This window comes from Saccostrea echinata, unplaced genomic scaffold, assembly GCF_033153115.1.
Source record: "Saccostrea echinata isolate AGI-Se365-2 ecotype Australia unplaced genomic scaffold, CSIRO_AGI_Sech_v1 ptg000002l, whole genome shotgun sequence".
NCBI lineage: Eukaryota > Metazoa > Mollusca > Bivalvia > Ostreida > Ostreidae > Saccostrea > Saccostrea echinata.
The window spans coordinates 2,620,748-2,648,446 of record NW_026889751.1 but is presented as its reverse complement, the minus strand read 5'-3'; the positions used below and the strand labels follow the sequence as shown (position 1 = coordinate 2,648,446).

The 27,699-nt window shown below is 32.9% G+C and overlaps 1 protein-coding gene and 1 long non-coding RNA gene across 2 annotated transcripts; both read left to right on the top strand.

Moving 5' to 3' along the window:
* The first annotated feature begins 3,263 nt into the window (after positions 1-3,263).
* On the top strand, positions 3,264-26,440 carry LOC133203546 (cytochrome P450 3A8-like). The gene is made up of 27 exons (XM_061339319.1): positions 3,264-3,272; positions 3,596-3,648; positions 4,176-4,272; positions 6,579-6,695; positions 7,812-7,900; positions 8,034-8,179; positions 9,713-9,840; positions 11,457-11,568; positions 11,704-11,861; positions 12,021-12,109; positions 12,595-12,732; positions 12,914-13,076; positions 13,223-13,311; positions 13,525-13,601; positions 17,274-17,376; positions 18,581-18,677; positions 18,922-18,974; positions 19,499-19,595; positions 19,735-19,851; positions 20,075-20,163; positions 22,641-22,786; positions 23,001-23,128; positions 23,427-23,538; positions 23,691-23,848; positions 24,845-24,933; positions 25,951-26,088; positions 26,257-26,440. Exons 1-27 carry the CDS (start codon positions 3,264-3,266, stop codon positions 26,423-26,425), a joined length of 2,961 nt encoding a protein of 986 aa, XP_061195303.1. The 3' UTR covers positions 26,426-26,440.
* Positions 26,441-26,733: 293 nt separating this feature from the next.
* LOC133205167 (uncharacterized) lies at positions 26,734-27,431 on the top strand. Its single transcript, XR_009723595.1, has 2 exons — positions 26,734-26,910; positions 27,131-27,431. It is a non-coding gene; the product is annotated as an uncharacterized LOC133205167 (long non-coding RNA).
* The last annotated feature ends 268 nt before the right edge of the window (positions 27,432-27,699 follow it).

Genomic DNA, 27,699 nt, shown 5'->3' with positions numbered 1-27,699 from the left:
TAATTCTATATTTTGCAATCATAAAACAGGAAATATTTTTAAAGATGCCGGATGTCTACATATTTAAAATTCTGAGCATGTTTTTAATTTTCACAGTAAGATTTTTAATAGTAAAAATTGTCAAGCCAGACTCTTTTCTAAGAAAAAATAAACGTCATATATAATTTTTAATGTTGCTTTAGTGAAATTTTGTTGCCTATAAATACCTCAAATAGCTTTTTTGGTTACAGAAAGTACTGATAATTCGAAATGCCTACAAGGTTTGTTTTGTTTTTCAAAAAGGACTACTTTTTACGTAGACTAAAATGAATAAAGGGTGGTTTAGATTTTAAGAAAATTAAGGTATAATTCGAAGGTGCTATTTCAAAATTTAGATCCTGTAAAATAACGTGAATATTTATTTATCACAAAGGACTTCTTACAGAGCATAACCCCGTTAGTTTACTTGTACACGGTGAACATGCTAAAAATAAACTGTGGTCAGTCTGTATGGATGACCCTATTAACTTAGAATAAGTGACGGCCACATCATGGACGTATTGGGTGTTGTGGACATCAATGGGTGGATTTTACTGATTGTTTTTGCTCTGGCTGCTGTTTACATGTAAGTACAGTAAACATTAATGCAATATTTACATGTAGATCGCTAATATCCGATTAACCTGTATATTGAACTTGCAGGCGCTGGTTCAAAGAAATCTCGATTCTGTATGAATTAAGTGCCTGTAATTGAACCTACCTCAGTGTAAGATAATGTCTGAATTATTTTTATGTTTCGTCATGATTGCATCTAATTGAAACATTAATTAACTGATTCAAAGCAGAGGGGTTCTTTAATCTGCATTTGTTGTACCACCATTCTTTCACACATAAAATATTTATATGTACACAGTGGTGGATCCAACACTTTTAAGTTTGGTTGGAGCGGGAAGGGCCTTGTCTAGCTGAGTAATGTAACCGGCGAGGAGAAAGATAAGACGGACCTGACTAGTGAATCAGGGGGCCAGGCTTGAATCCTGGTCTGATCAGTCGCATTTTTCTCAGTAACAAAACAAAATTATGAAATGTTGTACTTGTATAGCTTCAAACACCTCTCTGAGATGAACTCCAGTAGGGTCGAAATATAGTACAATTATTTTTTCGTTATCAACACTGTTAAATTTAAGTGGATCAGACAAGTCTTCTGGCTGTACAAAATGAACAAGTTAAATAAAAGTAAACACTACCTGAAGATTGAATACCAGTACACGGAGTATGATATGTTTATTTAGTTTGAAAATGTTCATTACCCGTTTGTTTTTTTTGGGCACTATATATACTTTACATCCCTTGTTAATTAATTGCATAAAAAAAATCTTCATGAAAAATTTAACCCCCCTTTTAATGGGAGTTTGGTAAATTTTAATTTAGGTTAATTATCAATTATTTTTCCTGCTGCCCCTGATAAGTGCCTGCCGGGGGTGGGTGGGTGGGTGGGGGTGGGAGGTGCTGTGCACTCAAACCTTATTTACGATTGCGCTACGTTATTTATAATAATTAATGCCAGATTATTTTGCTTGTAAATGATTTTCTGACCCCCCCCCCCCACATACCCAAAGGAAATTGCTACCAACGGACCTGGTTCATTTAGAATTTATCATATCTAAATTAGAAATTATAATGAAATCCCCCCCCCCCCCAGTCTCTATCAAATTTCCGTATTAAGTTTTGAGAACCTGTCAATTTAATGTTTGTTTTCTAGATACATCAAATGGAAGTTTGGATTATGGCGTCGTCTTGGAGTCCCGAGTCCAAATCATACCCCATACATTGGAGCAGTTAATGAAATTAAAAAGCTTGTAAGTTTTAACTAAAATAAAACATCTTTAAATAATGTTTGATTAGTTTACTGCATTTTTGATCAAGTCCAAACATTTGTTCGTAATATGTCTTTTGCTTTTTTCCCCTTACGTTGTCTTTTTTTTAATGACCAGCCCTTTCAACCAATTTTTCCATGAAATATCGAGAGAATACCATAAACTATTTCTCTACCCTTGACCATGCAGAAAAAATTCAGGCATTGGTATTTCAATGTCCATGCCCACTGACAGGAATAAATTCTGACTGTGGTATATTGATGTCCATACCCTATAAATGTGTCATATTTTCACGTTAGGTTAAGGTCACTCCTTGTTGTTAGGCCCATTGACTGGAACAAAAATTCAACCTTTGTAAAAAAACTCTTTAAAGGTGCTTAGACACAGATTTGAACTTAATATTTTCTCAAATTTTCTGTATGATATCACGACTTATATATTGCAATAACATTTCACACGAAAATATAATTAAAAACTTATTTTATCTGAAAATTATTGGAACTACGAATTCTGGGACGCGTTTGATTAACACATCTTTGCACTTACACAAATTTTAACTTTATCCTTAATATTTAAGAAAAGAAGCGATTTTGTTATGTATAAATGAAAAATATTACATCTATAATCCAGAAAACTCAGAGTAGAAATGTTCGAAAGCAAAACCGTCTCACCAGTATTGTCAGTCCGTGCTCTATGATGTGTACAGAGTTTAACAAATTGATCACACCCGTGAAACGTAAACTGTTTTTGTAAACAGGGCACGAGCTCTGTTATTGTTAATGTATACGATTCACCGGGTGTGTTCAATTGTTAAACTCTGCACACACCACTGAGCACGGACTGACAATACTGTGAGTGGATTTTGCTTTCGAACATTTCTACTCTGAATTTTCTGGGTTAGAGTTTTAATATTTTTCATTAATACGCAATAAAATTGCCACTTTTCTTAAGTATTAAGAATAAAATTAAAATATTTGATAGCACAAGGATGTGTCAATCCAACGCGTCCAGAAAATAGAAGTTTTAATAACTTCGAGATGAAATAAGGTTTTTATTATAATTTAGTATGAAATGCTATAGCAACACACAAGTCATGAAATTATACAGAAAATTTGAGAAAATATTAACTTCAAATCTGTGTCCAAGCACCTTTAAAAAACTGTTGCCAGTCGGTAAAGTAGCATAATTTTTTTTTATCCTTTTTTAGACATTATTTGCAATTCTTCTTCACATATTTGGAATACTTGTTAAAAAAATTATTTCAGAGTCTTGGTAAAGTTGTCACCTGAAATGATAATTTAAAAAATCGTTTTAATGAAGACTATCACGATGGAAAATAAAAATTTGATTTTAAAATCTCCATGTATTATTTTTGCTGTACTAAAAACAGAAAACAGTTTCAAAAATATGTTCTTCGTAAATTAGAATAATTTTTTTTGGACCCAATAATATGCGTCTTTTATATACATGTATTAGCATTATCCCTGCTCCTTTCTCTTACACAATTCTTTCAAAATGGTTTGTACCTGTCTGATCTGAAATGTTGTAAACTAGCTATTAATAAATAAAAATAATAATAATGATACAAGATTTATATTTTTAAATTAAAAACATACAACTGCACATCATCGCAAGCCATCAAGAGTTTTTGGCCCACTCCGCTCCCCATTTATGGGGAGCAGAGTAGACCGAAAAGCCCTTGGCTAGCGAAGATGACAACTACAACGATGTACCTTTAGGGACTCCATGGATTTGACCAGAAGATAATCCAAGAGTATGGAAGCCTTGTTGGGTAAGACTGTTTTGGTATTTTACATTTACATGTACTTGTATCATGTGTACAAAATAAAATACAAGCAATTCAGTATATTAATTTCCGAAGATATGATACAGTTTATTTGCAAGGTTTTTTTTTTTTCAAAATGTATTATAAACATTGAAAACCTTTTACCGATTGTTGATGAAACAAGAATATCAATAGTCTCGTTTAAAGTCATCATTTTGCAAGTTCTATAATCGATACAATGACCTTGTCAGCAAATACAATCTATTAAGTCAAGTGCTGACTGATGATTCTCATACTAATTGTTAGGCCATTATGTACACACTCATTTGGCTACAGATTTTTCCGTTTTTCCCGATCATGACAAGGAGCACACGGCGGGTGTGACCAGTCGGCAGGGGATGCTTACTCCTCCATGGCATATGATCCCACTTCTGATGTTTTAGAGGTCCGTGTTTGCTCTGCTCCTGATTTGTATTGTTTGAATGGATTTATAAGCTTGAATACTGTCTTGTAATCTTCATATTTCATTGTAGTCTCTTTCTTGGGCACATTCCTTCTCTCCTGATAGCAGATCCCGAAATCATAAAGAAAATTACAACAAAAGACTTTTCAAAGGCTCCAAACAGATTGGTAAGTAAATATAATCAATTTCCGAAGAAGAACGAAGTAATAATTTTCACTTTGTGTAATCTGGTGTATTGCATTGCATACGGGTTACCTTGGTTACAATGTGCAGAATTAAAAGTTCATAACTTATTCAACTATAGTCCTGCTGGACACGTTATTACTGGTGACGTAAATATAGTTAATAATGAGGACCTTAGATCACTAATTTTAAAAGGTAAATATAGCTAGGGAACCCCGATCCTTCAGCTGGCGTCGGAATTTCATAAATATTATGGATTCTGTAGAGGATTACGCCAGGCGGACAAGACATGAAAAAGAAGACCTTGACACTTTGTCAGAATGGATTAAATGTATGAGATGTATGTTAAAATCGAGCATTAAAAGATTGAGGGGCAATATGAGAACCATCAATCTTTCTGTATTCAATAATCCAGAAGTGAAAAAAGAATTAGATAGATTACATGATCAGTACGTACTGGTCCCTGCTGACAAAGCAGGTAACAACATTGTCTTTGTTTGTAAGGCTCATTATTTTATTATAATAAATGTATTTTAGAGGAACTTGGATTTAATTCTACAAGTGGTATTCCAACTTATACTGATAGTTCCCTTTCTAAGGAAGAAATTCTTCAAAATCATATGTCAGTTTTGAATATTTTTAATATTCCAAACAACCAAAATGAATTTGAATTACCATATCTATGTTGGATTCAACTTCATAAAAAAACTTCATAAAAATCCTTACAAACAAAGATACATAGCGGGTTCCAGTAAATGTTCAACCAAGCCTCTTTCTTTACTACTCCTATTTCCTATGGGTACCAATTGCGCCCCGTTATTAGTAGACCAATTTTTGTATTCATATGAAGCAGAATTTTGTCCAAAATCTTATACGTGATACATGTAAGAAGCAAACACTTGCTGTGGCATTCAACTCGACATTTAGATATATCGACGACGTATTGTCAATTAACAATTGTTATTTTCATTCTTTTGTCGATACGATATATCCCGGGAGCTTGAGATGAAAGATACTACAGAGTCTGACACATCTGTTTCATATTTGGATATTTTACTTGAAAAAGACGTTAATGGTAATCCAACAACCAAGCTTTATGATAAACGTGATGACTTTAACTTTTCAATCATCAACTTCCCTTACTTATGCAGCAATATACCTTCATCACCTGCATACGGGGTTTATATCTCTCATTTGATTCGATACGCAAGAACATGCTCTACGTATGTACAATTTCTAAAACGAGGTTAATTATTGACAAACAAGTTGATGAAACAAAAATATCAGCAGTCTCGTTTAAAGTCATCATTTCGTAAGTTCTATGGTCGATACAATGACCTTGTCAGCAAATACAATTTATCATTGAGTCAAATGCTGACGAAATGTTTTTCATACTAATTGTTAGGTCATTATTTACACACTGAATTGTCGACGGATTTTTCCGTTATTTCCCGATCATGACAAGGAGCACACGGCGAGTGTGACCGGTCGGCAGGGCATTCTCGTTAAACAACAAACAAACAAATAATACTAATGATTTATAATTATTACTGTTATTTTGAAATGCAAATACAAATTTAATTTTCAAGTGGCTTCCGATAATGAAATTCATTAGACTTGAAGTATCATTTCTCTTCTTGTGTATCATGGTAATGGGTTTTACAAAATGGGCAAGTGTACTGTCATTTCAGAGTTTTGTTCCTGTCTTTCCCAATGACACTACAGTTTAGTTACATATAAGTTAAGGTACCTGTACCTTGAGAAGGTAGCACTATAGTTAGAATAAATCCCACATAGTTGCAACGTAGCAGAATTGAGCAAATTCCATCCTGCACGATTTTGGAAGATACAAATGAAGTTAGAATAAATCCCACATATATGCAACGTAGCAGAATGGAGCATATTCCATCCTGCACGATTTTAGAAGTTACAAATGAAGCTGCATTTAAAAACCGTGAAACATATCATAGCACATTCTGTTTTTGGAGCTTACTTTCATCCAAAGAATATTATTCATATAAAAACCAAATATTTTCCCTTTTTTGTCTCTCCAATTATCCGCCTTGTTGAACTCTGAATAGTCTAGTATCCTTCACACAATTCCGTTCCCAACTCCTAATACAAAGAGTGTGCTGACGGAATTTTGGGAAGGTTACCAGACTAAACTCTGAATTGTGCTTTGCTACATTGCCAACATACAGTACGAATTCTACCCACAAGGCATTGTCATTTTAACGATGAACCCTTTATCGACAACACGTGATGTATGCACAAAAGTTTTTATTTGCAGAATGTCGTTCGAAACAATAATGAGTTACAACATGGCTTGACTGTTGTTGAAGATGACCACTGGAGATTCATGAGAAACACTCTGTTACCAACATTTTCAAGTGGTAAAATGAGAAAGGTACAGTTTTTTTTAACTTTAGCTCATTAATACGTGTAACACGGTAGCTCCTATTAGTCAGTGCTACACTAAGGGCCAAGGATGATTTCTGTACATCAGTGAACATCTACTTTAAAAGACTTGTGCCAAAAAAAAAATCACCTTTTCAAGCTTAAGTTTGAAATTTTAACGGATCAAATTATAAAAACCTTGAAAATTATATTTTACATAGAAGAGGGGCTTTTAATTTTTTAAAAAAAATTATTATCAGCTATTCATAGATAACTGAATTTCAGAAAAACGGAATTTGCAGCTCCAATGGCCCTTAGCAAAGAGTGTCCAGCGTCTTACTGACCATTGTGTCAATTGTTTTTACATTTTTTAACTTTTCCAGCATCACTGGACCAATTTCAAACTCGGCACAAATCACTTTATTGATTTGGTTGCATCAATAAAAAAAATATGAAAAAATTTTCTGTGCAAGAATCACTGGGCTAGTAGTGGGTAGGGTCGGGCCACATTAATGAAGCAAGGCTTAATATGGGACCATTTTATGAACAAATTGTAAAAATTATCTTGTACAAAGACAATGCATCGATAATTCAAAAATTCATATTATTAACATACAAGGATCTTGGTTCTGTGCTGCTATATTTAGAGCCGGAACTAGAAATACATCTATTAGTTAAAATGCAAATACATTTACAAACATGTTTAAGAAATAACAGTCTACTAATAGGATTTTAGGTTGTTGGTTTAATCACAGGAGTTCGCACACCTATCAATTTTACCGAATTTTTCAGTAAATATAAAAAATACGTAATACCTATAATAGTGTTATTATTATAGGTATTACGTATTTTTTATATTTACTGAAGAATTCGGTAAAATTGATAGGTATGCGAACTCCTGTGGTTTAATATATATATATATATATATATATATATATATATATATATATATATATATATATATATATATATATATATATATTGATGATTTATGCTAATTATTTTATAACATGCTCCAAAAGCATATATATCCTCATAAACAAGAAAAGAAAACATCTTTTTAAAACAAATGTAGAAAAAACATTTAAGTTATTCTGTCTATGCTCTGATATTGTTAATATTACAGATGGATCCCATTCTAAGAAAGAAATATCAGTTGTTGCTCGAAAGTTTGAAAAAGGAGGCAGACGAAGGAAAACCCATAGAATTTAAAGGGTAAGAAAACGATGAAAAAAATCATAAATAGATTCATGATCTACATCTGTCTGAATTTGCGTAGTTCCACAGAAATAATAGAAATTATTTCATGTTCAAAAGTAGAATCAGCTATGAATGAATTTATTTACAGAATGTTTGGTAGATACACAATGGATGTTATAGCCGCGCTCGGATTCGGAATGGACATAGACTCACAGACGAACCCAGATGATACATTTGTGAAATATGCCAAAGAACTGTTCGACAACAAGTTCTCCTTTCGCTTATTCCTGATTTGTATGTATACTTGTTTTTTCTGCGGGTGCAGATGTTTGTTAATTTAATTTTAATGCAGGTTCTCTGAAGGAAAAAAATCTGGCTATTGAAATACTTAAAAATAGCGACTGTGGGGGTCGGGAGGGCGGCTACCAAAAACGTATATCATTGTCGAGATAACTCCTCATATAGTTTTCAAGTTAGGAACCTTTTTAATTTGTAGATCAACTGTGCATCTATCAGAGATGTGCTTAGTACTTGGATTTTGAATTTTGATGATTTACAACAACAAAAAATTAAAAAAATGCCAGTTGTTAAACTACTTAAAGTCATTTTTATGCAATGTAGGATACATCATTTGTCTGGATAACTTTTACAGTTTTCAAGATAAAAACTTTTTATTTTGCAGATCAAGTGTACAACAATGTATATCAGAGATGGGCATAGTACTTAGATTTTGATTTGTGATAATTTAAGAGAAAATTACCAGTTGTTGAACTTACATGTAGTAATTTTTAGGCTAAATATTGCGTATAGGATACTGTCTATGGATTTTCCGGGTTTTTTTCCCGATCATGATAAAAGAGCACTTAACGGTGTGACCGGTCAGCAAGGGATGCTCACTCTTCCATGGAATCTGATCCCACCTCTAAATTTTGAGGTCCATGTTTGCTTTGCTCCAAACTTGTATGTTTCATTGGACTTTCCAGATTGAATACTGTTCGTTAACTTCATATTTCATACAAAATTTGCCTCGATAACGCATCCTACATTTTAAAAATAAGAAGTTTTTATTTTGCAAATTAATTGTTGGGCATAGCACTAGATGCACATGGTACTTTTGATTTCTAAATAATTATAGGGAAAATATCAGTCATTTTTATTATTACAATTTTCAGGCTAAGAAGTTTTTATTTTGCATATCAATTGTGTATATAATATTGATGTGCATGATACTCGGATTTTGATCCTTTATGGGAAAAAATACAAGTACCATAGGGTACAGCTTCGCCCTTGCTGCTGATTAAAGATAGTATGAAAATGTTTATGAGCAATCTGCGGCTTATCGGTTAGTAATAATGATATGGCTACAAAATACAAGCGTTTTTTAAATATATATATATATATATATATATATATATATATATATATATATATATATATATATATATATATATATATATATATATATTAGATATCATGAAAAGGTCATGTAGGCGAAAGAGCGTTTGCAATTCATTCATACATTATATATTTGTAATATATGTGATGGGGTTTCCAGAATCCCCGAATGCTTTTAACGTAGTGATATGTCTTTATTGAGGTTGAAGGAATACCGCAGATTTTCGCAAAAATTGCTATCAGCAGATGAAAAGCATTAAACATTTCACGAAGACTTTTAATTTAATTTTTGAGCAAATTATTAAATATTATTCGCTTTTTAGGTAACTCCAATACATATTTACACGTCATTAAAAAAATCACGATATGATATTGTGGAATATCATATTTTCATATCAAAGTGTAAATAATATATATATTTTTAATTTTCAGTTGTTTTGCCAATTCTTGACCGTATATTAAACTACTTTGAGTTATCACCTTTAAATAATCGAAGAGTCATGAACTTTTTTAAATCGGCTGTACACCAGGCAGTTAAAATGCGAGACGAAGGAGATCAGGTATTTGACATCCAAGGCTTCATTGTTAAAAAGTTTAATTATATTTAGTCTACAGTTTTTCTACCCCTCTTTTGCATATTACCGGGGAATAAACTGAAACCACCACGTATACATATTAAGATAATTTTTGTCTTAAGAATATTTCTAGAACTGTCTTTTTTTTCAAAATTTGAAAAAAAAATTTATGCTCTTTAATTTATGAGACTGATATATATTTTTTATACCCCTCCCCTGCTTAAAAAGCGGGGATATATAGTGATTAGAGTGTATGTCCTTTCGTCCCTAACGCCTCGGTGTAGTACTCATCTCTTATCCGCAACTCCTTCTATACCACGGAATAAAATTTAGAGCCTAATGAGACTTTCACAGAATCTTTATTACGTAGTGTCTTCGTCGCCCGCGTGGCGCAGTGGTTAGAGCGTCTGCTCTAGAGTCGCGAAGTAAGGAGTTGATCCTTACGTCGCGGGTTCGAATCCCACTGTGGGACATGGAGACCGGTCCTTCGGATGAGACCGTTTAAACCGAGGTCCCGTGTCGCTGTAGGTGCTGGCACAAAAAAGATCTCTCACTGCTCAATGGCCGTAAGTGCCGAGTATAGGACAAAATTTGCAACTCTCCACCGGCAAGTGGTGGCGTCTCCTTATGAGTGAAAAATTCTCGAGAGGGACGTTAAACAACAAACAAACAAACGAACAAAACGTAGTGTCTTCTATAATTTATTTCTATTGTACGGATATTTTGGGGTTTCCCACATGGACAATGCCATTCTTTCTATTATAATATTGGGGGGGGGGGGGGGTTACCCATCACTTATTTGCGACTTCTCTATACCAAGGAAAAAATTTAATGATACTTTCATAGAATCTTTGTCACATTGTACCATTGTGACATCCTAGTTTATTTTCTCATCAGACAGATATTTTGGGTTTTCCGTAGCAAAAAGTAGACTATACATTATACTTAAATTGTAGCGGGGTATATCATTTTGTGAGCTCAATGCTCACAGTGCCTCTAGTTTTAATGTTGCATTTGTTTAAGGGTCACTATACAATTCATCATTTTATTAATGAACTTCTTTCCAAACATTGTTTCTAAAACTATTTCATATTTTATTTCAGTTGATTTCTTTAGATAGGTTACTAGAAAATTTATGAAAAGTGATTGTTTTGACATTTCATTTAGGCTATGTCAAGGTTTCATCTCACTCATCTACCATAAAATAAAAACAAGGTAAACACACACACACCCTACCTCACACACACACTTGAAAATTTGAAGGTCTATTTGCAACAAAGTCTGAGGAAAATCAAAGAGTAAAATAATGTCAACGTTCTAGAATTTCATGTGACACAGAGGTTGTTTATGTCTAGAGGATATCACAACCTTTAACTGTGTTCACTTGAGGAATTTGGTCAAGGTTCATCAAAATGGCAAACTTCTTACTAATTTATATGCTACGTATCAAATTGTGTTTGCTTTCATCGTGTCACGCATGGTTTCACAGTAGTCCTTAAGTACATCTTTAGGGAAAAAAACAGTCCTAATAGTGTGTTGTTTTTTTTGTTTTTTTTTACAAAAACAAACAGTTAATTTCAGTGTTTATTTCTGTGATATAGAATAGAACAGATCTGCTACAGTTGATGTTGAATGCCCACAAAGACACCGAAAAGAATGAAATAGAGAGTGAACAAAACTACGAAGAAGACCCAAATAAATGGAAAAAGCGAGGTCAATTGTTACATCTCTCTCTCTCTCAGTAGCTTTTAAGAGAGGTGAACCTTATAAGTGTTCCATCGAACAAATGAATATGCAATACGATTATTTGTTCAAAATCGTGCATTCTAAGCTGTCGTTTTTCACTAGGTTTGACTGAAGATGAGGTGACCGGGAATGCTATCCTATTTATACTTGCTGGGTTTGAAACAACGGCGAGCAGCATGACCTTTATGGCATATTGTCTGGCAACAAACCCAGATTGCCAAGAAAAACTCATTGACGAAATCGATTCAATTCTAGGAAAGGTGAAATTAAAATTGTATCTTTTTTTTCTTTTGTTTATATATTTTTAGATTACACTCTTTATTCATAATGAACTACATGTCAACATAGAAAAATCTTCAGAAAATCTCAAACATGTTTTTTGATTAAATAAGCTGCATGATAATTATCAATATTTCTAGGAGTTCCCAACTTACGACAATGTTCAGAAGATTGACTACATGGACTGGGTTTTCAATGAGACTCTAAGACTCTATCCTCCAGCTACAAGGTATTTTGCCCTTTTAACACCCCCCCCCCCCCTCAACACACAATGATTATGCTTTGTCTTCGCTTAAACGTTTTAAAATTAGCAATTTAAAATTGTGAAAAATGTATTCGTACTAATTTTTATATCACACAATCAATAGTTATCTGAAGCAATCCTGTTTTTTTTTCTTACAACTGCAAAAGAATGTGAGTGCTTATGATGTTTGAACATTGCTCATTTTTTTTCTTTAATATCAATAGACTTGTAGTTTTCAAATGAGAAGAAGTTATTTATTGAAATTATTGCAAAGTAACAATACAAAAAACGAACATTGCATAAAATTGAGGATAAGGCTAAATTTTTATTATCAAAAGTAATGTCTCCAAGGCATGAAATAAACATCTATCGCTTGCAAAAACATGACATTAGATTTCATATCTAGCTGACGTTTGTACATGGGATGTTTGATTTCTAAGCAAATGAATCCAATTTCTTTTTAATTTTAGAACCAATCGGGTGAGCAAAGTTGAGATGGATATAGGTGGGTATAAGATTCCCAAGGGCGTTGATCTGTCATTTCCTATTTATGCACTACAAAGAGACCCTAAATACTGGCCAGAACCTGAAAAATTTGATCCAGAAAGGTAGGTTTAAATCTTTGTGATTTATAAGTACATATATTTATTCAACGAACGATAACATAATTACCAGCTGTCTTAATTTATACATAAAATCAACGTTAAACAGCCTATTGATTTATAAATAAATGTTTCTTGTAGATTAACTGGTTTGTGCAACAAATAATGCTTCCCATTTTTCATTCAGGTTTTCTCCGGAAAACAAGGCTGGGCGTCACCCGTATGCTTTCCTTCCATTTGGTCATGGACCTAGAAACTGTATAGGACAGCGTTTAGCAGCCATGGAGGCTAAATGTGCCATTGTGTACATACTTCAACATTACCGCTTCGTTACATGTAGTGAAACTGAGGTATAACATATAAACCACATTTATAACCTTTTCTAGATATTCAGTTGCCAAAAACGTAATCAGAACCTTTCAAAAATTGTATGATTTTATATTGAAAGTTATTGGTATTTTCGATGAAAGAATTACTTTTGAGGTTTTTCTTTCAGATTCCCTTGCAGCTAAGTATTTCTTCTGGCTTATTAAAACCTACGAATGGGATAAAGTTAAAATTGGAAGAGAGAACAAAGGACTCTTAGTCTTTTCTTAACTTTGCATATGTTAACTTAGATAGAAATAACAGTGGTATAATTTGAATTGTAAAAGGAATTTCTGAAAAATCAGTGGTATAGTTTGAATTATGAAGGAACTTTCTCCAATGCAGTTTTGAAAAGAAAAATAAATATGTGAAGTGGTGCATTGCATGTGTGTGTTTCATTTAAGATTTTGTAAAGATATTCAAACTCAACAGCATCAAAACATATGACTTTTCACTACTTGATACACTGTACTACAATTCCCCACGCTTTTTAAATAAAAATGGAACGCGTAAATGGATTTCCCTTGTCATTGGTCTTTTGCAAATTTATTTGAGAAAAAAAACCCATTCTGATCCAAACTGACATTAAAAAGATGTTTGAGTTTCTGATTGACAATATCTAACTAAATTAGTTTTTGGAGAAAGGTCTCTTGTTGGAATTCCCATGAGTACTTACTGTGTCCCGTTATTAGCAGACCTGTTTTTGTATTCAATTGAAGCAGGGCTTCTGCATGAAAAAAAAGTTTCTTACTGTGGCCTTCAATTAGAATTTAGATATATCGACGAGGTTTTATCAATTAACAATAATATCCCTTTGAACTCAAAATAGACGACACCACAGAGTATGACACATCTATTTCATATTTGGATATTTTATTAGAGAAAGAAAATGATAGCAACCAAACAAATAAACTTTATGATAACGTGACTTCACTTTTTTATCGTCAACTTTCCTTGTGTAGCAATATACCATTATCACCTGGAAGTGGAATTTATGTCTCCCAGTTGATTCAAGACGCAAGAGCATGTTTTACGTACGAATATTTTCTAAAACGAGATAAGCTATTCAAAAATAAGTTGATGATACAAGGATATCTGAAAACTCGTTGTAAGTCAATTTTTCGCTAATTCTATGGTCGATACAGTTACTGTAGACGTATTACATTTGGCCGTGTACTTTATTTAGTAGCTTTCGCTTAATCAAGTGCATTGCTAAATTCCCTGTGTATATATATTCATGTAAAACACTTTCAGAAAGCTTTAAATCATATCTACGCCAACTTCTTAAAAAAATGAGTTTCCGCCAAATATCATACACGCAAAATAAAATTTTTTACAGTACCTTGTTAGCAAATACAATCTGTCGTTAAGTCGAATGTTCACTGACGTTTTTCATGTAAACTGTTAGGCCATTATTTTCACACTGATTTGTCTACAGATTTTTCTGCTTATCCGATCATATGCAGAACTAGACAGAACGTTCTATCGTTTAAATGATATTGTCCTACGGACCCGGTTTAACGATAGAATTCGTTCCGTTATTGGTAATGTAGCAAAATAAACACGGGCGATAACTCGAACTCAGTGCATTTACTATGATCAATCCAGAGAGTTCGAATGTCAACATGGCGTGTAAATTTGAAGCGGGAAAAAATGTTGAGAAAATGAGTTGAATTTTCGTCTTTACATGGATTATTTTTTCGGTTAAAAGGCATATACAATCTCAAAAAGGTTTGTTATGATTAATTTGGTAGTTATTTTCAGTGCAACTCCTTTTGTTTACTTCAAAATCGTTTCGGAGGGGATCTGCTGCGATTTGCTACATTGTAATTATATGGGACGTATTCTAACTGTGTTGAGGGCTTGTCCCGAAACACAATTAGGTTATTCTAACTAATGCAGAACAAGGTGGATGTGACCCGTCGACAGGGAATGCTAACTCCTCCATGGCACCTGATTCCAACTCTGACGTTCATGATTGCTCTGCTCATAATCTGTATTGTTTCAATGGACTTCTGAGCTTGATTACTGTTCGTTTTCATAAAATTCAATGATAAAACACACTACTTTGATATACTGATTGCTTTGAGGTTATGCAAGGTGTGTGTCTTAATTTGTTCAGAAACAAATCTTCCGTTTTCATTTGATTTAGGTTTTCTCAGTAAACAAAGCTGGGCGTTACATGTACGTCTTCCTTAAAAGCTTCCTTTCTGACACTGTCCCCTGAACTGGATAGGAAACATTTAGCTGTCTGGAAGCTAAATGTACCATTGTATATATATATATATATATATATATATATATATATATATATATATATATATATATATATATATATATATATATATATATATATATCTATCTGTGTGTGTGTGTGTGTGAGGGTGTGTGTATGTGGGTGTGTGTGTGTGTGGGTGTGTGCTTTAACCTTATCGATTTAACATGGGTATAAAACAGAATGTGAAATACATGTAGTTTATTGAGATAATTTGATAATTTAAAGAATTCGTCCTAATAAAATCGTCCTTATGTGTCTGTAGCTTGACAAACAGGGTTTATTAAAAGCTCTTAATAGTTGAAATTAAAACCGGAAGTGTTAACAGAGGTGGGAATGTGATAACATTAACTTGTGCTAACGGTCATGTTTGTTTTTCTAAAGCAGATATTCAGTATTTTTTTAAAGAAATAAGTATTTATAAATTAGAGATTTTAGAATATTTTATAGCGTCGGGTTATTAGCTGTTAATTACTCAGGCACTTGATAAAGTAGACACAAAATCAGGTATTATAAACTGATTATCATTTTGTGGCGATTTTCGCTTTTTAATTTATCTCTTTTTTCTTTATTTATATTTTTTGTGCTAACAAAGATATATAAAATGGACTCTAATAACTTCGCTGCCAGTATTCACTAAATAGCAAACATATATATTAGGTCAATTACAAAGATATATAAAATGGACGATAACAACTTCGCTGCCAGTATTCACTAAATAGTAAACATATATATTAGGTCAATTAGTGTTGTAAACTTACCTTTACAGAGAAAAAACGTATTATTTATCATTAGATTTACTATTTATCAGGAAAGTAGGAAATATACTATAACAAAAATATATAATCTTTTCCGAAAATATCAAAGTTCTTATGATAAAATGAAATTTATCTTTTTATACGGCGTATTCTGATCTTCGGTCATGAGATAAAATGCTCTAAAGGTATTACGAGAGTAAACAAGCATTCTGAGAGTATTGCATTAGCAATACTATTCCCCTACCGGCAAGTGTAATCTGGTTCCCGCTAAAATTTGAAAATGCCATAATTCCGCCAAAAAAAAAAAAAAAAAAAAAAAAAAAAAATGAAGCGGAATGAAATGCAAACTTGATCTATAACTTATCAAGGTAAAGTCGCATATCAAAAATCAGCTCAATATCCGCAAGCGTTTAGAAAAAAAGTGCGGAAAACCCTGAAAAATTGAAAAGGTTGTAATTCCGCCAAAATCATTGAAGCGGAACGAAATGCAAACTTATCTGTCACTCACATACCAAAAATCAGCTCATTATCTGCAAGCGTTTAGAATAAAAGAGCGGAAAACCAAGTGGGACAGACTGACAGACAGACAGAGGGACAGACAGACAGACGGACGGACAGACTCAGAGGAAACCTATAGTCCTTTCCGGTTTCGGCGGTAGGGGACTAATAACTACAGACCAAAAACCGGTTACATGTAAAATAGTTAGCAATTCTCTTTCAAGAGAAATGAAAGGGAAAAAACTATTTATGTGTTTATATACATATTTTTCTGGGGCAAATAACTCCGAGTACTATAGAGACTGTAGCAACAGAGAACTATATAGATCTAAATAAATATTCTGAACAAAATCTAATGGTTAAATCTGAAAATAACAGTGATCTGACATGTTCTCGATAGATTGTATGCAGCAATCAAAGGAAATAAGGTTTACGACATCGATTTTAAGGTCAAAATATATTATTAGTACTTTTTATCTTTCTTTTGACTTTATACGGTCATGATTACTAGAAACAGGTTTATCTATGACTCAACGAAAGATAACTCAAATGTAAAACTATGTCTTAAAATAAAAATGTCGTCAGATAGGGTTTGTTTGTATTAGTCATTTCTCGGTCACAGAGCTGTGTTTTTTCATATATATTTTTATAACGGAAATCACTCAGTGTGAGTTACACCATGGACGTGTTGGGTGTTGTGGAAATCAATGGGTGGATTTTACTGATTGTCTTTGCTCTGGTTGCTGTTTACATGTAAGTACAATGAAAATGAAGTCTTGCTTCCCATGTTTCAGCTACATATACATGTTCATTAGCGGTATTTTTTTCTGTTTTGTATTTGCATATTTTAATTATACATTGCTACTTATCCATTTATCACGTTTACAGGAATATTGCTTCGTCAAGGAAGATAATTTATTCATTCGGTTTTTATTGATTTAAGTATTCACAAATAATTTGTGGACAGGAACCCAATCCAACGATTTTTTTATCAATTTTACATATATGGAAAGGTATGTCACTTGCTTTGTTTACATAGGGGCCTCCTGGGTTTTCGTGCTAAATAAAACTTGCATTTGCCGATATATTTACGTGCATGTTGTCTCCATAGTCTTCTGTCTCTGGTTTTGCAAGTAAACTGATATCAACGTCTTCTTTTAATTGGAAAACACGTATAGAACTGAACTATGATAAATCCTTAATACATTTTTCCATCAAAAAAATTTAGTTTTTGTCCTCTAAACTTGGTATTTCGGCTATCGTCCTAAACTTCCCTATAGCACAAATGAATTGTGCGTTACATTCTGACCTTGAACATGTTCTTAGCAGCTTTTGAAGGACCTCCATTGTCCTACATTTTAGACATAAGAGGCTGTACAATGCATTCTTATTTTAAGGGGTTGTACGTTTGTTTTTAGCTGTCTAGACAATCTTTTCAGTTTGAGGTTTTCAGACCCATTACCTTGACCTACTTTAAAAATATCGACTTATCATTTCATCTTTGGTACCATAGAAAGTCAATAAACTTCCCATTTCAATAAAACTTGATAAAATAAGAGAAGACCATTATTAATTTTTTTTAACTTAAACTCATATTTTTCTTCTCCAAGACATTCTAAAACTGTATATCATTTGTCAGCACATGTAGGTTTTGTGAAGATACTGTTGTTACTGAATACATTCTCATATTACTTGTTTGGTTTGATTTTAGAAAAAAAACTTTTTTTTATTTTTTATAACATAGGAATAATAAAATTCTGAAAAAATACTTTCCTTCAGCTTTACGTGTTTAAAATTGAAGGAATCGCATTCTAATGTTCTTTCGGGATAAAAGAGTTCTTGGAACACTAGATACATGTAGGTCATATTATTGTATTATTGATCAGTTACAGGTCTTAGGCCTGATGTTCTGTCGAGTGTGTATATATAATTGATATATAAGTTTATAATGTTGTAGACATGTGAAATGGAAGTTTGGATTATGGCGTCGTCTTGGAGTTCCAGGTCCTGAATATTTTCCTTATATTGGGACGCTTAGAGAGTTAAAGAATATTGTAGGTTTAGGCAGATCTTTAACATTCTTTATCCTTAATAAATTTATAGAATGTCTTGTCTTATTTTCGCTCTTATATTTCAAAAGTAGAGAGAGAGAGAGAGAGAGAGAGAGAGAGAGAGAGAGAGAGAGATCATTCAATATTGCATTACCTGTATTTAAATAAAACGTTCCTCTTCATGTTCATCAAAATTTACTCTCTGTTTCTTCCATTTTTTACAATTTCATTATATTCTTAATTAAAGGGCGTCCACGGATTTGATATGAAGCAGATCCAAAATTATGGAAAAGTTGTAGGGTAAAATTATACTTCAATATTTTACACTTTATAACAACTCTGATGTTGAAGAATGCAGTGAACATGTTGCTAAAATGACGGTTACTGTTACTTGCATATATTCACACCCACTGAATGTTTTCTTTTTTTAATTTATGAAACCCACTTCCCTTAGTCAATTCATTAACTCTGAACTAGTTAGAACCGGATTTTTCAAGCCACCATTATGAAAGATTTCACAAGAAAGTTGGCTCTTTAACCAATGAAACAGACCATGACGTACAGATCAGTAATACAATATTTTACGTTTTTAAACCCATTTATTACAATTATATACACAAATATATTAAACGATAAAATGATTTCTTTATTTGTTAATGAAGCATTGACGGTTGCAACCATTTCATAAAAACACTGACATAACCCACTTATGCGGGTTATGGCAGTTTTTCTGCAATGGCTGCAACCGTTATTTCCTACATTATCAAAGAAAGAAAGCATTTTATTGTTTAAATAAAATCGCGTTTGTTTTCCTTTTATTCTAGCACTTTTCTGGGTGGAGTCCCTTCACTCTTGATAGCAGACCCTGATATTATTAAAAATATTTCAGTTAAAGATTTCTCTTACGCTCCCAACAGAGCTGTGAGTAAATTTTTGTCAGTTTTCCAAAATGAGAATTTCTTTTTAAATATTTGAAAAAATTAGAAAACTAGTAATTATATATTTAGTTATTATGTACGTTAACAAATTAAATAAACATTACTTTAAAAATAATTCATAGAATAGTTTTCAAGTCAGGAGTGAATTGCGACATGGTTTGACTGTTGTTGAAGATGACCACTGGAGATTTATGAGAAATACTCTTTTACCTACATTTTCAAGTGGTAAAATGAGAAAGGTAAAATTTTCAATTGCACAAACTTTTGTTTACAAAATTAATGACCATTTTTCTAAAATATAGTATGCGAAGATAATTTTGGTGAAGAATTAAAATAATTCAATATAATTTCTAATGAAAATCTTGGTTTAAAATACGTCAAACGACCATTAGATATAATAATTGAGTGAGAACTTTAATCTTCATTTTGTTTGCCTTTGACAATGATTTTTTTTTATTACAGATGGATCCTCTTTTAAGAAAGAAGTATCAGTTGCTACTCGACGGTTTGAAAAAGGAAACTGATGAAGGAAAAACCATAGAGTTTAAAGAGTGTGTAAAAATTTAATCTTAGAATATAGGAACCAAATAGTATACTGAGAATAATACATGGCAAAATATGTACCACAGCCCATAAAAACCCGAGACTCCAATACTGTATCAGCCCGAGGGTCGAAGGCCAGAGGGCTGATATTGGTCCAGGGTTGATACGGGATGTGATACAGATTTTGTCATGTATTGTTGTTCTTATTTTACATTTGAAAATTTGAAAAAATCATAATTATATAAACTTGTAAATTGATTACCGAATTTATAATAATTGAATGTGTTCCGTTTTTGTTGAATTTCCGTTTTTCATTATTTTTTGTCCAAATGCAAAGCATTCTGCGATAAGAAATGAAATAATTATAAATTAAACAAATAATTACTTTGAATAACATAAAATATCTGATGAATTAAATTGCAATGTAAATAAACTTCATAAAAAACGTAGAAAAAGATCTGAGGTACTCCGAATGAAAAAATACAGAGACGTTCCGGAAAGGTGAAATACGTGGAGATAATGAACAGTATTCTAGCTCGAAAGTCCGTTAAACATAACAAAATAGGAGCAGAGCAAACACAGACCTCTAAAACATCAGAGGTGGGATCAGGTGCCATGGAGGAGTGAGCATCCCCTGCCGACCGGTCACACCCGCCGTGTGCTCCTTGTCATGATCCGGAAATAACGGAAAATCCAACTAGTGTGTAAATAATGGAATAACAATTAGTATGAAAAAAGTCAGACAGCATTTGACTTATTGATAGACTTATTTGCTGACAAGGTCATAGTATCGACCATAGAACTTACGACTTTAAACGAAATTGCTGATATTCTTGTTTTATCAACTTGTTTGTCAATAACTTACCTCGTTTTAGAAATTGTTCATACGTAGAACATGCGTATCGCATCAACTGAGAGATATAAACCCCGTATGCAAGTGATAAGGGTATATTGCTGCATAAGTAAGGGAAGTCGACGATTGAAAAGTTAAAGTCATAACGTTTATCATAAAGCTTTGTTGTTAGATTACCATTAACGTGTTTTTCTAATAAAATATCCAAATATGAAACAGATGTGTCAGACTCTGTGGTATCTTTTATTTCAAGCTCACCGGGATATATCTTGTCGACATAAGAATGGAAATAACCATTGTTAATTGACAATACGTCGTCGATATATCTAAATATCGAGTTGAAGGCCACAGCAAGTGTTTTCTTCTTTTCACGTAAAAGATTTTGAATAAAATTCTGCTTCATATAAATACAAAAATAGGTCTGCTAATAACGGGGCGCGATTGGTACCCATGGGAATTCCAATAGATTGTTGGAAGACCTGATCTCCAAAAACCACATAAATATTGTCAATCAGAAACTTGAGCATCTTGTTAATGTGAATTTCAGAGTACTTGTGTGTATAATCAGATTGTTTTTTAACAAAGTAATTTTGCAAATGACCAATGACAAGGTAAGTATATTTACGAGTTCCGTTTTTATTGAAAAAGCAGCTGTCAACGATGTCAGAAAGTCTGGACCTTAATTTATCGTGTGGAATAGTTGTATATAAAGTTGAAAAGTCGTAAGTTTTTATGTTGTTGATTTTGGTAAAATTTTGTGATTTCAAATGCTCCAAAAGTTCATTGAAATTTTTTAGTATCCTCATCTGATTTACACCACTTCTCGAATATATTGTTGCACAGTACTCTTGAAGTTTCTCCTTCACTACTGTTAATACATGTATCTTAGTGAGGAGTAAAGAAAGAGGCTTGGAAAGGTGTAATAGTGTGTTATAAAGCCGGGGTAAAATAAAGGGTGCTGATACAGGGTGTGTAATACAGGGCGAGTGCCTGTGTTCATATCAGGGATGCAAAAATTCTGTATTATATAAGAAATATAAAATAAATATAAAAATTTTCAACAAAAACAGAACACATTCAAATATTAAAAATTTAGTAATTAATTACAAATTTATGTATGATTTGGACACTATTTGCAAATATATAATAAATACAACAATACATGTACATAACGAAATCTGTATCACATCCCGTATCAATCCTTGACCAATATCAGCCCTCTGGCCTTCGGCCCTCGGGCTGATAATTGAGTCTCAGGTTGATGTGGGATGTGATACAGATTTTGCCATGTATTATTCTCTTTTTATTATTGTCGTTATTTTTTAATCATTATGGATTACAGGTGTGGATTATACAGAATTCTTTTATTTAAAAAAATACATAATTGTAACGATTTTCAACAAAATGCATCAGTTGTACATATATCGTAGGTATGCGTAGTACGTGGATTTTGGTAATTAATGAGGAAAATACCAGCTGTTAAACTTTACCATTTTTCCTCACAAAAAATTGCATATTGGGTACAACATTTGTCCGGATAACTCCTCCCACAGTTTTGTAGATAGGAAGTTCTTATTTTACATATGCAAAAAACTGCATTAATATGCAAGTTTGTAATAAAACTATTTACAGAATGTTTGGTAGATACACTATGGACGTCATAGCCTCGCTCGGATTCGGAATGGACATAGACTCGCAGACAAACCCAGATAATACTTTTGTGAAATATGCCAAAGAACTTTTTGCGCCAAGAATCAATTTTATTATTTTCCTCATTGGTAAGAAAAATGAACATTGTAAGGAGATTTGATTTAAGTTAAATTTTAACAGATACATGTAAGTTAACTTTTAAGCTATCACATTTTCAAAAAGCTTAAGATTTGTTATATTTTATCAGCTAAAATTTACATATAGGGAAAAATAAAGCATACATTTTTTTTTTTTACATTTTTTTTTCAATTTTAATATAACAATATTTATGTTATTTTTCAGTTATTTTCCCACCACTTGATAGGATTTTAAACTATTTTAATGTATCTCCAACAAATAATCGAAGAGTCATGACCTTTTTCAAATCGGCGGTCCACCAGGCCATTGAAATGCGAGACGAAGGAGATAAGGTATTTTTAAGTAAAAACAAGACAGGTCTTTAATTTTATGATTTCAAAATCTATTGGAACGGTTTTAATTTGGCAATTTATCAACATCTACATAATGACAAAAATGCATCGCCGATTAGAAGATGTATATACAAATTTCAAGTGAATAAAAATCAATTAATTCAAATTTTTTAGCTATCTTCAAAATTTAAGGCCTATTTAAAAAGAATTTTTTACTTACATTTTTTTCTGTAAACGATTCATCAGATTATCTTTAGATATTGCAACAAATAATTATTGTTCGTTTTGTTTGTCTCAGAATAGAAAAGATTTGCTGCAGATGATGCTAAACGCTCACAAGGACACAGAAAAGAATGAGATCGAGGACGTACACAGTTATGAAGGAGACCCCAACAAATGGAAAAAACGAGGTCTCTCTCTCTCTCATCAGTAAACAAATTTTAATGAACAACGAATTTTACAGTTTTAGATGTTGATAAACCCTAAATTAAATGTTCAAAATGAATTCCAAAAATGATCTGATAATTATGGTAAAATTGACGTGTCTCTGATACATATGTAGGTTTGACTGAGGATGAAGTGACAGGCAATGCAATCCTCTTCCTTCTCGCGGGATTCGATACAACGGCGAGCACCATGACCTTTTTGGTATATTGTCTGGCAACGAACCCAGATTGTCAGGAAAAACTTATAAACGAAATTGATTCAACTTTAGGGAACGTAAGTTAATTTAAATAAATTTTTCCATGCATTATACAAATACATACATATACGTAGCTTTTCAGGGAGGGGGGTTAAAATGCGCCACGTAGTAAATATTTTTGATTCCAACTGGGTTATTGAATGTTCGTATTGATTATTTTTTTTTAATTTCATTATTAAGTATTTCACGTTAGTACATGATCCTCAAAAACTTCAAAATTGTTAGAGTTATCTTTCTTTGATTTAGTCGAGATACTCTCTATATATACTCTTCTGATTATGAAATTAGAATAAGTTACCCTTAGATCTTAAATAAAGTAAATTGAAATGTACGGTGTATTTTTCAATTTGTAATCAATTCATGCATTCTTAACAATTTAATAGGCCATGGTAAGGAAACTTAACACATTTACATTAAAAAATGTATTTTCCCCGCTTTAGCAAACAATACTGATTTCTGTTGATCAATTGCAACACATCGTTGTCTTTGAACATTTTTCCTAGGGATAAATAAATAGTATCCTATATTGAAAATTAGAAAGATAAGCAGTTATTTGCACCCTATACAATATTATATTTTTCAATGTCCAACACACTTTTTCCTTTAGTGTATCGAGGATCTTTTGATTACATGAGCTGTACCTATTAGTATTAGTCATGCTTCTTTATCCGAACTGAAATCAGACCAGTAGTTCCAATAGATGTCACAATTGCAATTCTTTTTTGTTCTTACTATTTTTGAAAGATGTGTTAGTAAAAAATTACTAAAATTACTATTTGGCCCATGATTAAAGGATAACAGCCAACAAAAACGGAAAAAAACTCTGTTTTGATTGCAAGTCAACAATATCTCATCTTTTGTCGGCCATCGTGCACCGTACTTACAAAAGAAGTCGCTTTGCAATAAAAGTTGCAATACAATAAAACAATCCAATAACAGCACAGTAAATAATGGCAATGAAATGCAATAAAATTCAACTTTAAGCTACTCATATTTGTCATCAATTTTTCTAGGACCTCCCTACATATGACAATGTACAAAAGTTGGAGTACATGGACTGGGTATTCAATGAGACTCTGAGGTTATACCCACCTGCTGTAAGGTATCCTATCTTTTGTTAAAAAAAAAGCATTCTCAATGAAAAACTGCCTTTATGCCACTATACCACCCCTCCAACACAGTTTGTAGGGCATGGGCGGATACAGGATTTGTGATTAGGGGGGTGGGGGGTGGATAACTTCGTTTAATTTAGGCAGGGGGTCTGGGGGCCGCCTTAAGGCCCCCAGTAGGTCCAGGGCGAAGCGCTGGTGGGGGCCCAGGGGGCGAAACCCCCGGAAGCTCACGGGTTTTCGTTTATTTTAAGAGTAAAACCAGGCACAATAATAGTGGTATTGGTTAGTTTATATGTACCAAAGTTTGGCATTATTAATACTAGTCATATGCTTTGAATAGAGGGGGCCCAGGGGGCGAAGTCCCCGGAAGCTCCTGGGTTTTCGTGTATTTTAAGAGTAAAACCAGGCACAAAAATAGTGGTATTGGTTAGTTATATACCACAGTATGGCATTATTAATACTAGTCATATCATACTTTGAAAATTTTAGGGGGGGGGGGCGTGCGCCCCCCACGCCCCCCTTAAATCCGCCAGTGTAGGGTATGTAGCAACCATGTTGTATTTCCGTCAAAATCCGTGCTAAGGTTTAAGAAATAGTCATACGACATTTACGATCGACTCGTGCGTTTTGATGAGCATCAGACACTAGCATTTTGACAATGTTAATAAAACGAATCAGAACTAACAATTCTTGTCAGGACATCTGTTAGAGAATTCTTAACACAAAGTATGAGTGAGTATAGGACATCTGTTAGAGAATTCTTAACACAAAGTATGAATGGGGATCTTTCTTGAATTCATTTGAACAAGTTCAATATTATTGGGATGAAAGTGTAACGTAATGTAGAGACTGTACATGGAGAAGCTCATATTTGACGCATATTTCCTGATCCTTTGCCAAGATCACATATTGCAATTAAATTAGTAAAGCTTGTGTCCGGAGATTTTTTTTTACAGAAAATGTCTAATAGTTTAATACTAGTATGTGTAATTTGTTTGAAATACTAGAACGAATCGAAAGAGTAAAGTACCGATGGAAATAGGTGGTTACAAGATTCCGAAAGACATGGATCTGTCATTTGCCATTTTTGCAGTACAAAGAGACCCTGAATACTGGCCTGATCCGGAGAAATTTGATCCTGAAAGGTAGGTGATTTTTCATTCTACAGAACTGTAGTATTCATCCACATTTTTATAGCTTACAAAACATGATAAAACATGCTAGTAGTAAATTGATCAGCTATACACTCTGTGGTTATGCGAAGGATGTTTTAAATTATTTAGGGGAAAAATCTGCCTTTTCATTTGAATTAGGTTTTCTCCGGAAAATAAGGCTGGGCGTCACCCGTACGCCTTCCTTCCATTTGGTCATGGACCTAGAAACTGTATAGGACAGCGTTTAGCAGCCATGGAGGCTAAATGTGCCATTGTGTACATACTTCAACATTACCGCTTCGTTACATGTAGTGAAACAGAGGTATAACATATAAACCACATTTATAACCTTTTCTAGATATTCAGTTGCCAAAAACGTAATCAGAACCTTTCAAAAATTGTATGATTTTATATTGAAAGTTATTGGTATCATATATACATATATGTTCCCCGAACGTCTACTGGACTAAACCAACATCTAATTATCACACTCAATTAAGGGGCCCTCTAAGGGGTACAGGTAGAGTTTAAATCATTTATGAACTAACTATACCTGTATTTATTGAAGGAGGAATTCTACAGCAACGTTAATTTGGGGATCTTTAAGATCTTTAAGATCTTTAAAATCTACCTGGACCCCTTAGAGGGCCTCTTAATTGAGTGTGATAATTAAGTAGTTGTTTTAGTGAGTAAACGTTCAGGGAATAAACCCCTAGAAACTGTATAGGACAGCGTTTAGCAGCCATGGAAGCTAAATGTGCCATTGTGTACATACTTCAACATTACCGCTTCGTTACATGTAGTGAAACAGAGGTAGGAAACCAAATAAAAATACGTATAGTTTTATATTCAGATAAATTGATCATGTGCTGAATCTGTCCCATTTGAAATCATTGTTCCAAGTGCTATTTTTCACCAAGTTTATCACCTATAAGTATAGATAAGAAATGATGCAGCGGATCCTATTAGCCAATGTTTTTGTAATAAATTTTTAAAAGTTTAGATGTGGAAATATTTTCTTTATTTGTTTCAGATTCCACTCCAGCTTGACAAGTCGGGTTTATTAAAACCACTTAATGGAGTAAAATTAAAGCTGGAAGAGAGAGCTCGGAGTTGAGGATGTGATAACATCAAACTAAGAACAAAACTTGTCTTTTGAGACTTTATCCAAACGCGTTCATGTTTATATGCATATATAGAGTATATGTATAATTAAAGGAATATTAAATTAGAACATGCTTATACAGTTTAAATTTTAATCTATTAGTATGTTAATAACTGATCAGGATCACTTATTGAAATTATAGACACATCAAAAAATAGGTATAATTATATATTATCATTTTGTGGTCATTTTTAAAAAAAAATATTTATTGTGCGACATGTATATCATTGCAATGAAACGAAGACATATTATAATTGACAATATAATAATTATGAAAATTAGTTTAGTGAATGGAGCATTACTCACTACCCACTACATGTACTTGTATATGTATATACTGACGTATTTATACCCAAGTAAACTGGGGGGGGGGGGGGTTAGAAAACATCCCTCTACAGTGTATGAAAATGAAAAGGCCATGTTGTTGCATTCAAGCT

Excerpts from the sequence above, each read along its gene's own strand:
- LOC133203546 (XM_061339319.1), top strand. Across the intron at positions 23,129-23,426 it reads TGCGAGACGAAGGAGATAAG|AATAGAAAAGATTTGCTGCA; the intron begins GTATTTTTAAGT and ends TGTTTGTCTCAG. Across the intron at positions 23,849-24,844 it reads TTGATTCAACTTTAGGGAAC|GACCTCCCTACATATGACAA; the intron begins GTAAGTTAATTT and ends CAATTTTTCTAG.